Source organism: Falco naumanni, chromosome 7 (assembly GCF_017639655.2).
Source record: "Falco naumanni isolate bFalNau1 chromosome 7, bFalNau1.pat, whole genome shotgun sequence".
Taxonomy (NCBI): Eukaryota; Metazoa; Chordata; class Aves; order Falconiformes; family Falconidae; genus Falco; species Falco naumanni.
In genome coordinates, this window is record NC_054060.1 from 71,203,226 (window position 1) to 71,216,993 (window position 13,768).

Below are 13,768 nucleotides of genomic sequence, written 5' to 3' on the forward strand. Positions count from 1 at the left end.
AAACCTTACAGGCTAAGTTGTCACATAGGATTTTAATAACTGGAGTTCCCTTTATCATGGGAAACATCTGCAGGCAAGTGAAGAAATAAAGAAAAGCTGCTGCTGTTCAGCTGCCAAACGGCCTTCTGGCGCAGGAGCTGGGAGAGTGGTGGGGGCCGGGCCCCCTCTGGCGGACACTACCCGGGGAACGGGCCTCGTTCCTCCTCTCCAGACCTGGCAGAGCGAGGTCTTCTTCCATCCGGTAAATTCAGCCAAGGCATTTCTAAACAGGCAAGTTCAATTCCTTTAATTATCTTGCTCCCTCCCGTGTGCTTCTGTTGGTGGTGCTCGCTGGATAGGAAGGTTCTTCGGGTTGCTGCTTGGGTTTTGTATTAGGGAGTGGCATACCAAATTACTACACAATCAGTAGGTTGCATGTAACATTAAGAGTGAAATTTCTGTTTCCTCTTTTCCCATTGACCAGCTCAATGGCAAAACCAAGATCAAATGAAGTATTTTTATTTTTTTTTTAGTAAATAATGCTTTGTATTTGTCTGGATTCCCTGCTTTATGCCTACAATACCTGAAATTTCCAGATGGTCTGTAATACAATTGCTGGACAGGTGCAAAGTTCAGCTTCTAAGCTTTATACAGTTGTCTTTCTGATGTTCTATTCTGTAGCATTGAAAAAAGCTTTAGAGGGGAACCCCCCTTTTTCCTTTAAATTAAGCTTTATTTAGATGTTAATAGAGTCATACTTCCTTGAATGGATTGGTCTGTTTCCTAATTTGTGTAGGGTTTTACAGTGTGGATTTATCTATTAAACTGGAAAGAATGTAACTGCAAACCCACACAATTAACAAGATGACTCATGGGAATCAACAGTACCTAGAACTATACTCAGTAACTTCTCTTTTATAGGCACAGTAGGATATGCACTTCTGAAGGCACGCAAACAAAAGCTGGCAGAGTAGTTGGCTGGAGGTAACTGGTTTTGCATGCTTTCATGCTCTCCTCAGCCAGGATCTCACAACAGGTTTAAAAGACCAAAAATACCCAGGGTAACTCGACTGTCACCCTGACAAGAGTGAGGTAACACATTTTTTTGTGTCATTGACACCTAACGACATCTAACGGGCAAAAATGCAACAGGGTACTGAGTCCACTGTAATGGGGGCACGGACACGGCATAGCGGTGCCATACGGAAACTGCTGTAAGCAATCACTAAACTCTGTAACGAGAAACTAGTGAAGGACCCCGCCGGCGGCCTGCTCCCCCTTCAACAGCCACAGTGCTTTTCGTTACGGTGGGAACGGCGACTACTCGAGATGGAGCGCTAGGCCGCGGGAGGCTGAGGCGTCTCCCACTCCTTGGCGTCGGGCCGGCCGCCTGGCGAGGAGGAGCACAGGGGAGAGGCGCTGCCAAGCCGCCGCTCCTCCCCGACCCACCACAGGGGGTACGGGACCGCCTCACCCGCCGCCAACCGGCGCAGCTGCCCGTCCCCTCAGCGCCGCGGCGGGGCTCCGCGGCGCGCTGCCTGCTGGGAAAGAGAGTTTTCCCGCGCAGCCAGCGCCGCGCGCCTCGCCGGCGGCACCGGCCGGCAGGTACCACAATGCACCGCGCGGGGGGGGCCGGGCCCGGGCCCGGCGGGCGGGGGGGGCTCTGGGCAGCGCAGCTCGGGCGACTACACCTCCCGGTACTACACCTCCCGGCGGGCCCTGCGCCGCAGCGGGGCGTCGTGCGGCGCCGGCCCACTGTGTGAGGGGCGGGAAGGCGCCGTCTCGGCCTCCCGGTTACCGGCAGCCCCGGTTCGCTGCCGCCCTTTGGGTGTGCGGCAGTGACAGGCGCTGCGGGGACAACAGTCGGGCCTGGCGTAGTGGGGGGCGCGGCTCCGGTAGCAACATGGACAGGCGCTGCTATGGGTGTGCGTCCAAGTTCTCGGTCTTCAAGAAAGAGGCAAGTCCGGCTGAGGAGGGCAGGGCCGGCCGGGCCCGCGGCGCCGCGGCCTTAGGGAAGCCGGGGAGTCTTGAGCGGCCCCTGGCAGCGCCGCCGCGGTGTTGTCCCTGCTACTGAGCTCGGCGGGGCCTGGCTGCAGTACGTCTGCGAATATGGGTGATTACGGAAAAAAAAAAAAAAAAAAAAAAAGCGCCGTTGAATGTCATCCCTCTAATCCAACATTCAGTCACTGTCTCAGAGAATTCCCTCCCACGCTTCATTATACTATGGGATGAAATGGTGTCTCAGCCCCCAGCAGGAGTGCTGGTGCTCGAAGGCTCTTGAGAGTCTCCATATCTTCAGCAGTAGCTAAATACAGTTTAAAAAAAAAAAAAAATCAGTGTAACCCCAGTGTTATTTTTAGTGCAGCTTGGCATAGGTGCTGTTCCTGCATATGGCTGGCCAGAGCAATGGGGTGTGGATGGTGGCTGGGTGCTGAAGCCCTGTCCTGCCCCTCTCTTGTGTCTCCGCAGTGTGGATGCAAGAACTGCGGCCGGTCGTTCTGCTCGGGCTGCCTTAGCTTCAGTGCTGTCGTTCCCCGCTGTGGAAACACTCAGCAGAAGGTGTGCAAGCAGTGTCACGGAAAGCTAACTGGGTAAGGCAGAGTGTTTTTTCACCCAAAGGCAGTATCCTGCTTTGTTTCTTCGTTTTGCATCCCAAAGTTGTGTTGCGGATCTCTCCATGAGAGCTGTGCCTTGCGCTTGTGTGTGCATGCTGCCTGTACCCTGGAGTTTCAAGCCAGGTCGTTAACTGAACTGCTGTTACATGAGCTGTGCAGTCCAAAGATGGGTATCAGGATTTGTGAGGCTGTTCTCTAGGGTGACATAGTAGTCTGAAAGAACTAGGTTCAGATCTTCATGGGTGGACATCTAATGCCTGTGGATATCTTCGCTAGACAAGAGCAGATTAAGCTGCACCATGTATTTGCCCAAAAATCTACACCCCTTTGAAAGCACTGGCAGACTTTTGAGATGCATAGTAGTTGGATGGTCTGACTAAGATGTTCGAAGTGTTACCTCTGTGGACAAACAGTGACACAGATCCTTATTGTTAAGGGGTCTCTGCTATGTATAGCCTCAAGACTTAAAATTTTGTAGCCTAAAATTGGTTTTCTTTTAAAAGAAAAAAAAAAAAAAAAGATTTGCAAACATAACCTGCCTGTTAAAAACAGAAACCCTTAATTCAGTAGGAGCATGGGTTATACACATGAATGAGTAATGCAAGAGCACAAGTGTACACCAGAACCCCTCGCTCAGCCAGTTCTTCTGTGTCGTCTTTTGCATTTCTTTTACCTCTCTTCTAGCAAGGAATTTTCACCAGCGAGTACGGAATTTTTTGGCTCTGCAGGTGTCTAAAGGAGAAGAGTCTGTCATTAGCAGAGGCCTTCATTTCAGAAGCACTGGCTCATGAAACCAGTGTGAGCTATTGATGCTGAAAGTACAGTATTCAGTCTTTCAGGTTTGAAATTTTCTGATTCCCTGTTACATCTCCAAAGCCATTAAGAAAACAGGGCAGCCTTTCTCCATGTTTCTTTTGAGGTTTTTTCCCTCATCTGTTTAGCATCAGCACTGTAGAGTTACAGCAGAAAAAAATTGTCCCTGACTGGATAGCAGGTAGCTAATACAGGTAGGCTGCAGCTCTGTAAGCTGTGTGTATTGTTCTTCATGCACGTAGCTTCCCGTTCTGAAGCCTTGGAACTGGAAAGCGGTCCAGTGATGTTGCATTCATTCATTGCTATACAGGCCTTAGCACAGCACAGATGTGTTTGTAGCTGTAACTTCTAAGAATGAATAAAATATGCTAACTACCCTACACAAGTGTGTAGTGTAGTAGCTCAACCTGAATACAGCAAAGTAGAAGATAGTTACACAAGATGTGTTTGTGGTGTGCAGTGTTCAAGTGTGCTAGAAGATGTTGTGATACTGGTTGTTACATAATAACTTTTGTAACATTTTGTTTAGCTTGTGCATTATATAATTCTGTGTTTTGTTGCATGCCACAGCTCCTTTCAGAGTATTCCGCTGTATGGAAGCTAATTACACTGTGAGTCTTACCTAACTACTCTCTATCTGCTCTCTGAACTGGGAGGTGCAGGCTGTGGGAGGCAAGGTTATTTCATCCCTGCCTCCTTTGGATTACTGGTGACCGTGTTAAATCATGTTTTGTCCAGATGCAAAACAACTGGACCAAAGGACTAGAAATTAAGTCCCCTGCTGTCGCAGACAGCTATATTATCTTAATTCCTTCCATAAGCTGATTGCTTTCCATATTAATGAGGTTATGAAAGGGACCGTACCAGGAGATTGAGAAACGTATGCTGATTCCTCTGGAGTTGAGAGACTAGATGACTGAAGCATTGATAGTATCTTGAGTTCAGAGAAATTGTTGGTTTTGTCTTCCAGAGAGGCATCTCAAAGCAGTTCAGCAAAATGGTCGCCACCAGAAAACTACAAAAAGTGAGTTGCACTTGCCAGCCAGATGGTTTGTCTGTGCTGCAGAGTAGCCTTTCAGGCCCTCGCTCCTCGTTCCCTATAGAAACCAGCAAAAGTGGGGATTGTGATGTGGGTATTTGCTTGTTCAGATTTGGATAAAGGATGCAGGTTTTGTTTTGTTGTTTGAGTCTTTTTGTTTGTTTGGGGGGGTGGAGGTGGGAGGGTTGTCTATTCTTTTCAAATATACTCCTGAGGAGCCTCCTGCCTATGTTTATCTGTGACTGATTGGACTTGGCTTGGAAACAAGAACCTGGTGGTGAATTGTTCCTTGTCTCCTTGGAATTGGTGCCAGGTGTGCTTCTTCTATGAGCTAAGGTTTTCCTTACCCTTGGGTGTTCCTCGTTGTGCTGATACAGGAAAACCTGGTACAGGAGGGAGTGGTTTCTGTTTTGTTCTACACTGACATCCCTCAAATAGCCTGTTGGGTTCACAGAGGATGTTTTTGTATCTTAGGGTTTAAACCCCTGTTCTCAATTGTCATTGTTTCTTTTTTTTTTTTTTTCATTCTTGTCACAGGCGCGTAGCAGCTTTTGAGGCTAAGCAAAACCAGCTGAAAAAACAACAGAAGGCAGCTGGGGACCCCCTACGTCCAGTAGGCTCCAGATACCCAGGGCTCTCAAAAGAGGACAGAGCTATTGCAGAGAGACTGGAGAGGCTCAGGCAGGAAAGGAAGCCAAGTGAGTTTTGGAAGATACCAGGGGTACCTTGGGTGGGAACATTGCCACTTGGGGAAACATGGAACCTGGAGGGAGGAAGTAGTGCTGGGCTTTCAGAGCCTCCCTTTTTAGGGAATTGAAGGGTTAAAATAAGACAGAGCATCCATGTCCTGCTGCCACAATGGTCATATTCTACAGTGATTTTAGGTGGTTGTTCCAGTTTCTTTTTGCTTCTTGGGGTTTCCCTTGAAACTGCTTCTCTAGTTTTGGGACAGTGTCTTACCTGTAAAATCACTTTCTCATTTTCCATTGTTTGGGATAAAAGCCTGTGTCAAGCCCCTTAGGAGCAGAATGAAAAGAGGGTCTTTGGCCATACTGTTTTGCGGAAGTTTTCCTGTAGGTCATTGTCCTGGGCAACAGCAGTGCCAGTCTCTGTGGGATTATGTTCTGGCCAGCCTTGCCTCACAGAGGAAGAAAAGGATTCTCGTTGCAGTCCACAGCTGTCAGATTCTGGGACAGCCTTGTGGAACTTGTGAGAGAATAAACTATTTTAAAAATTATGTGTGATCTCTAAAAGGGAAAGAACACCCTGATTATCATAGGATCATAGACTCTAGAATCGTTTAGGTTGAAAAAGACCTTAAGATCATCAACTATAACCATAAACCTAGCACTGTCAGGTCCACCACTGAACCGTGTCCCCAAGTACCACACCCACACATCTTTTAAATGCCTGCAAGGATGGTGACTCAGCCACCTCCCTCGGTAGCCTTTTCCAATGCTTGATAACCCTTTTGATGAAGAAATTTTTCCTAATATCCAATCTAGACCTCCCCTAGCACAACTTGAGGCAGTTTCCTTTCATCCTGTTATGTGGTGGGGGAGGGTTTCAATCCAATATGCCTAGGATTACATTAAGAGATGTGGTAGCAATGGACTGTGCTGCCTAAATAACACATTTCACTGCCTGTCCCTAGTGTCCTGAGTCAGCTGATTGACAAATGACATTATCCTAATACCTTATGGTTAGGAGATAAACTGTGAAGGAGGCAAGGACTCGGAAGAAAAGGATAGCAGTTACCATTTAGGGGAGCCTCCAAGTCACTGCAGTATGACTGCTTGTTCGTGTCAGTGTCTGAGGGAGGTTTTTGCTCAGGTGTTCAGAGTCTGATTCCAGAAAGAAATAAAATTTTGAGAAAAAAACCATGTGAAACCTTTTGTTTTCAATAACACAATAATCACTTCCCTTGGGTTATTCTGAATTGCAGAACCCATCCCTACTCAGGCTGAGATCGAAGCTAGGCTGGCTGCGCTGAAGGAGGACTGTCGAGGACCTGTTCCATCCACACAGGAAATGGAGGACCGGTTGGCTGTCCTGCAGGGGAGAGATCCTCCTTCCCAGGCTCCCAGACCTGTAAGCTCCTTCAGCTCTTTAGCCAGCAGTGTATTCTGAGCTGACACAGTAGCTGGTGTCCCAGCATGTTAACCGTTCTTCTTTCTTCAGCTTTTTTGTGTCCAAGTGGCACCCTTCAGAAATCTCCTCCTGTTTGTGTCATTGCTCCAAAAGCAAATGGCCAGCCTTTAACAGTTCACTGCTTCAGTTTGAATGCAATATGTTTCTTTATGTCAAATGTAGTTCATGTGTTTATTTTTAGTTACGGATGCTAATATTTTTCCTCTCAACCCATTTGTATACCCAAGTGGTCTGATTATTTTTTTTCAGAGCTGTTTGTTTGTGTTTGGGGCTTATCAGCCCTGCCTTCTAATTGTATCCTGTAGCTGTTACTGCAGCCCAGCTGGGAAAAATCCTGTTAATTATTCCAGAAACGGTTAGTCTGAGATTGCAGAGGAATGAGTTGTATATATGCCTTCAAAGCCTATATGAATGATCTTGTCCCCAAGATGCTCATGTTCATTTTTCAGCAGTGCTTCACACCCAGCTGTTACCATAGGCCCCAGTGGGGCTCTGGCTGGCACTGCTGAGAACGGCACTCTTTTTACATTGAGGGTAGGGGCAGAGCTGGGGTGTGGGACCCAGCAGCGTGTACTCCTATATGTTCAGCACTACTGTGCCTTGTTTGGGTGACTGCTTTTCGAGTTGTGTGCACTCAGCACCTCAGAGAATGAAGCCCTAAAAGTCTTACACCAGATAACCGTAAGTTGAGCAGTGGATGCATCTTTTTATGCTGTTTCCACCTAGGGAGATCGTGGTTACCAAACTTTTCATTTGATCGAGTACACCACTTTAATTTGCCTTTTCCCATACCCTCCTTGTTTCTTAGGTACACCGACCTCCTGATACCAGAAGTCTGGTCCAGCAGACTGATGACCTGTTAACTCAGCTGTCAGAGGAAGTTACCATTGATGAGCATTACAGACCAAGAATCCAGCCTCAAGGTATCTACTTTGGCTTCCACTGACCTGTTTCTGTGTAATAATATATGTGTTGTAGTGAGAAGGGATTATGTGCCTCCCTGTCCAGCCCACATGTGAGCTGGGTGTCCAATTTGACCTAATCTTCCCCTTAATGGCTCCCAGATTGACCAAGAGCAGCCATCCGGATCTATACTGGGTCTCATTGTCTTTGCTTGGAGACGGTTTCTTCTTCTCAGGGCTGTATTATTCAGATTGCTCCTCTGTTTCTCTGTGACCCTTCCCTGGGGAGGAGCTCTTGCTACTCAACACACCTGCGCGCTGTTACAAAACGTTGGAATCTGGGATACAATTATCTTCCTAGCTGTGGTGTTTTCTGTGTAATCTCACTGTAAAATACAGATTAGCTCACTTTCTTCTTTTCATGTACAATGCAGATCCTACTGTGGCATGCCTTCTCCTGTTACTTCCCAAATTAATGGAGGAGCAGCAAGCTACACTCATACCATTGCTTTAGTCTCGTTGTCTGCACCCAAGGAACATTGCCGCTGAGTCACCAGCGTGTTCGGTCTGTTTGCAGCTGTTAGTAGCCAGAATTTGAATGATCTCAATCGGGAAAGTGAAGATTGTGTTTGCCCTGCAAATCTGGACCCAAAACAGCTAGAGGAAGAGAAGAATAAACTTCTGGCAGAAGCTGCTGCTGAGCTGCGGGAAGAGAACACTAGACAGGAAAAGATCCTACAAGTTGCCAAGAGACTTGCAGCACTCAGAGGCGAGGACCCAGAGAAAGGTGAGTAGCAGACAAAAGCACAGTGCCAAGAGAGGAACCAAGTTCCTGTGACAGAGTAATTTCTTTTGAGAGGCATTTATCCATGTAATTCCTCCATTCTGCAAGAAACAGACTGAGATTTCGTTCTGCCTGTAACATTGTACAGGTTGGTTCATCATGAAATCGGTATGAAAGATTTTAGTTGAAGGTAAAGGCTGGAGCTGTAATGTCAGACAACTTTGTCTTGCACCCTTCTTTGGGATAATTCTAGCATGCTCTGGTGAGGTTAACAAACCTTTTAAAAGCAAACCTCTGGTTTTGATGGTTTTTTTTCCCCTTCCCTCTTCCAGTATTAAAAACAAACAGTAATGCCATTTTTGAGAGTCCTGACCTGAAAAGGGTCTGTCTGTGCCAGAGCCAGAATGCCAAAACCAGCTCACACCACAAAGGATTGTCTCTGGCACATAAGTGGGCTCGAGGTTTGAGGCAGGTGTGGGTTACAGTCTCCTATCTCTTACTCTTGCAGTTACACTGGAAACCTATAAACTCCCTGACAGTGATGAGGAAGTGACTGAGGAGGAAGCCATTCGCAGAGTGCTGAAACAGGTCAGAAGTGGCAGCTTCCTCTCAACTATTCCCAGTATATATGTTACCTGTGAGCATGCAAAGCATGTGTTTCTGTTCCTGGGCAGAATTTCATTCCTTTCTCTCCTAGTGCTTTTCCAACACCAGCTCCCCTGGGCCATCAGCTACAGGTGATTGGCAACATTACTTCTAGTCTGTCACGTTGTCTTTCTCATTCATGCTTTGTGTCTCTTGCGGTGTCCTCTCCAACTCCACTTTGCAGGTACTTCCTTAACTTCTTGTTTAATCTTTTCTCCCACTCAGCTAGAACATGGATGATGAGGTGTGTGCTGTTTAGCACAGCTTATGCCTACATTTCTGTCTAAATGTCTATGAAGTGTCTGCCTGCAAGACAAGAGCTTTCTGTGCTTAAGTTTCTGCCTAATTACAGACAACACATGCATGATTAGCATGATGTTGAGGGTCTGCTGATGGCTGCACTGCGGAGTGTGTTTAACTGAAGGCCCCTGCTGCTACACTAACTGTTCACAACGTACGCACAGTGTTGGGAGTGCAGACCAGAACAAGCTCACATCTGCCTAGATAACACCAGATGTATTCAGACTTGTTATCTCCTGTTACTGCATGAGAGCAAGGAGAAGGGCAGGAGTTTAGAGCCTAGAGTGAGGCTCCCAACTGTACTTGAAACAACAGGCTTCTTACTTTCTGTTGTTACCAGCTCGCAGAGGAAGCAGCCCTGGATGAAGCAAGTGGATTCAACATTCCTCCAGATCAGACCACCCAACCAACACCCTCACAACAGAACCTGCATAAGAAGGCAAAGCAAAAGGTCAGTGAGCTGGTTAGGATCTCTTGAAATGACATGTTCCAGGGCCTCAGGAGAGTACAGTTATACAGCAAAAGTTTGCTGTATCCTGAGCTTGATGCAAAGTCAAAAAAACCAACCAGCTTCTCCAGAGCAGGCAAGCTGAGTGGCTTCTGCAAGGCTGACCAGGCCCGAGCACAGCTGTGAGTCATCCTTGTTTTAAAAGGAATAGCTCCCTGGGACACAATTTCTTTCAGGGTGACTTTCTGCTGAATGGCATGGTGTCCTCTAAACCCAGAGAAGTTAGCACAGACCTTGCAAGATGGATATGAGAGAAGAGACTTTTAACTTGATTGATGTAATTAGACCAATTGGCCACAGTCTAGTACCATGTAGCCTGTACCAGGGTAAGTGGGAGGTTTGCCAGTGCTTTCAGCATGTACAGAATGGAACCTCTAGATAGTAATTGACTACATTCTCATATAACGTCAGAGGAAGGAATTAGTAATAAGATATCCTATGCTCAGAATGGAGTCCAGCCTATTATGGAAATATATACACCTTCTCTAATGTATATTACAAGAACTAAATGGACCTGTGACTCACAGACACCTGACAGGCCTGTCCCCACTGGAAGAAATTATTTAATTGTAAGCATTATTGAAAACATCCATCTTGTAGGTATGCCACCTTGCACTTCTGGGTTTAGTGATATAAAAGATAGTGCCATCTTATTGCTGTTGTGCTTTGAAGCAGCCTTTGCCAGTGTCTGGGCACTGTGTCCCAATGTGTGTGTGGCTGTTCAGTTCCGCAAGAGTTGTCTGTAAAGCAGGCAGAGACAATAGATGGCCTTATGGGTAAATTTTAGATTATGATTTCAGAAGATCTTTTTGGCCCAGCCTCAATACAAATCAATAGTAGGGGTCTTTAAGCAAATCACTTCCTTTGTCCCACAGTTTTCTTTCTATAGCAGGGAGAAAACACACTCCTTCACCACCACCTCCCCACTGCTTTCTGTTCCCCCATAAGTGCTTTCAGCAAAACTGCTTGATCACTTGGTTTTGCAGCAGGGATTGTCTGTCGGTTGTGTATTGGGTCTGGTTGAGATTGAGTCAATTCTCCCCGTAGCTTCCCTCAGTGCTGAGCTCGGACTGGTAGCTAGAAAGGTGGTGATAACACACCAGTGTTGTGGCTACTGCCGAGCAGTGCTCCCACAGAGTCAAGGCTGTCTCCAACATTTCCCCCACCTTAACCAGCAGGCTGGGGATGGGCAGGGTCTTGGGAGGAGACATAGTTTGGGTCAGCTGTCCTGGCTGACCGAAGGGATATTCCATACTGTGTGGTGTCTGCTCAGATACAAAACTTGGAGAAAGGAGGAGGAGGGCTGGGGTGGGTGGCATTTGTTATTGGTGATATTTACCTTCTGGAGCAACAACTATGCATACTGAAGCCTTCCTAGGAAGAGGCCAGACATCTGCTGATGGGAAGTAGAGACTAATGTCTTTTGTTTTCCTTTGCTTCCGTGTGCAACCTTTGGTTTTGCTTTATTAAACTGCCATTATCTTGACCTATGAAGTTTTTCTCATCTTACTTTCTTCTCCTCTATCCTTCTGAGGAGGGGAGTGATCAAACGGCTTGGTGGGTGCCTGGCATCTCCAGCCAAGGTCACCCACCACAGCTTGGTATTGCTGTGGTGCCTGCCAGAAGATCTGGGCTTCATGCCCTTAACATGGACTATGTTGGTGTATATTGCTGTAGATGCTAAATGAGGATGAACACCCTCTGAGCAACATAGATTCATGAGGAAATTATAGGGAGTACCTTGGGTTTTTATTATATGATCTAGATACATACAGAGCCTGTCCTTGGGCTGTGGGCAAGTTCATCTCACAGAGTTAGGATCAACAGAGAGTTGACTGTGGACCATGTGACATGTCGTCGTGGCCATCATGCATTACAATGGAACTCCTGTATTGTCTATGCTGGGGTTTGAATGCTGTGTCTCTTCTCTTTGTGAATTAGAGCCAGACTCCAACCACCACAGCTCTTGCCAGCACAGATGACAGTGATGAGGATGAGTTACCCTGGTGCTGTATCTGCAATGAAGATGCCACTTTGCGCTGTCATGGCTGTGATGGGGACCTCTACTGCCAACGCTGTTTTCGGTAAGTCTGTCAGTTCCTCCTGATCTGAGAGGCCAGTGACAGGTAAACTTGGCTGCTCTTGTTTGTTCTTCCCCTTGGGCAGAAACCCGGGCATTAGGAAGTAAGATCTAAGGAACCCAGATCTGAGCTGAGTGCTAGTTTTTATGGAAATAGTTTGTGCAGTCAGTAGTTATCCCAGGCTTCGAGGACTAAACTGGTCCTAGGCAGAAATGTCTGTCTGCTCCAGTGCATGTTTGGGCACATTGTCTGAGTGTTCTCTGGAGCAGCTGATGTGCTGCACTGCGTGGGATAGAATAAACAAGACCATTGTTCTGTGACTCCTGTGGCTTGTTATTGATGGATGATCTGGGCTGGATTGCCATAAGAGGAGAGATCAGATAGTATAAATTACTGAGGCTTTTCTTAGTTGAAACTCTGCAGTCTTAAACTATGTAAAAAAAAAAAAATCTTCTTTGATTTTATAGGCAAACCTTTTTTTCCTCAGTCAGGCCTTGCAGCAGCTGTAGTCTTGGTCCTTAAACATCTGTAGCTTATTTTTGACAAAAAAAAGGTTGCACATCTCAGATGTGGAGGGTTAATTCTTATGAATACAAAGCTATTCCTCACAACTTGTGTGGTTTCTTTTTTTCATGTCTCAAAACTATTGGGTAGTTGGCTGGGTTCTTAGATTAGTGCTGGATGACATTTAGCAGGGTGCTAAGAATCTGGTTGGGATAGCGAGAGATGCTTTTGTGTATATTCTCTCATTTTCTGCAAATGTTTTTGTAGAGAGATGACAATTGAGTAGGGGAGAATATATGAAAATGGTGAGAAAACATATGATTGTTAGATGTAAGATAATAAAAACTAAAGCAACAGTATCAGATGGCAAACATCATTAAAAGCAGAATCAGCAGTCTGACAGGTGAGTGAGTGTATTAGTTGCGTGCTGTAGATAAAGCTTGTGTCTTACTCCACAGTGCCCGCTTCTGAGCGTGGTTAAGACAGCTGCCTGTATTTTAGCCACAACAGTTATTTTTGAGTTGTGTGAGCAGACTCATTTTGACTGTTGTCGTCGGAGTTGCTAATGTGCCTGGGAATCACAAACACGGTGCTGAAAATGAGCCACCAGTTACATGAATCTCCCAAAGAGGGAAAGAAACAGAGAGGCCTACTGTCACTTCCCATTCCAGCAGGCAAGGGTGAACAGACCTTTCCACAGAGCACCTCAGAGGTTTCTGTTACGAGCAAATATGTCCAAGTAGTCAGCCCACATGGCTGCCAGTTGGATCCTCACAGCTAACTCTTGGGATGGGTTTCTAGTTAAGGGCTTCTGGGAGACGTCTTGTGCAGTGGTTAGCGGTGAGTTCCCTGCCTGGGTATTTACTTCTGACTGCGCTTTGTGTTTGATTCTCAGGGAAGGCCATGATGAGTTTGACTTGAAGGACCACCACACCTCCTGCTATCATCTTCCGTGCAAGTAGAAGCGATCACAGTCTTCATGGGCAGAAAAGGAGATGGAGAACAGGAAGAGAGAGTAGTCGTCCAGATGGGAAGAGTCCAAGTGGATTTGCAGCCAAAACGGGTGATGTTTTGGACAGTTAAAGGATGTGCTGTAATCTGAGAGAGGCTTGGAGGGTGTGCGATGCTGTCCTCCCAAGTACAACCAGAGGAGTACAGGGTTTGCTGTGCGTGCTTGGGGATAAATGAGGACTTGGTATGAGGAGGCGGATACGAGTCTATAAATACAGATGGTAAGGCAACGCGGGTAGCAGTAAAGATGTGTGTTTAAGGCAGTACTGACTGGCTGATAAGTAACTTCCTGCTTTTGCTAACAGCTTACACACTGGTTCAACAGGCAGCAAAGCACTTTGCACTAAGAAAACTGTCTATGTCATGATCACCTGTGTGATGAGAACTTCCAAAGCATAATAAAAACTATTGTATGGAGCCCTGTGGTTTAAGTCTC

The 13,768-nt window shown here is 46.5% G+C and overlaps 1 protein-coding gene across 1 annotated transcript; it reads left to right on the top strand.

Annotated features, from left to right (window-relative positions):
* The first annotated feature begins 1,647 nt into the window (after window positions 1-1,647).
* On the top strand, window positions 1,648-13,749 carry ZFYVE19 (zinc finger FYVE-type containing 19). Its single transcript, XM_040601581.1, has 11 exons — window positions 1,648-1,936; window positions 2,449-2,570; window positions 4,378-4,431; window positions 4,984-5,144; window positions 6,392-6,537; window positions 7,406-7,520; window positions 8,077-8,286; window positions 8,792-8,871; window positions 9,569-9,679; window positions 11,678-11,820; window positions 13,217-13,749. Exons 1-11 carry the CDS (start codon window positions 1,883-1,885, stop codon window positions 13,281-13,283), a joined length of 1,263 nt encoding a protein of 420 aa, XP_040457515.1. The 5' UTR covers window positions 1,648-1,882; the 3' UTR covers window positions 13,284-13,749.
* The last annotated feature ends 19 nt before the right edge of the window (window positions 13,750-13,768 follow it).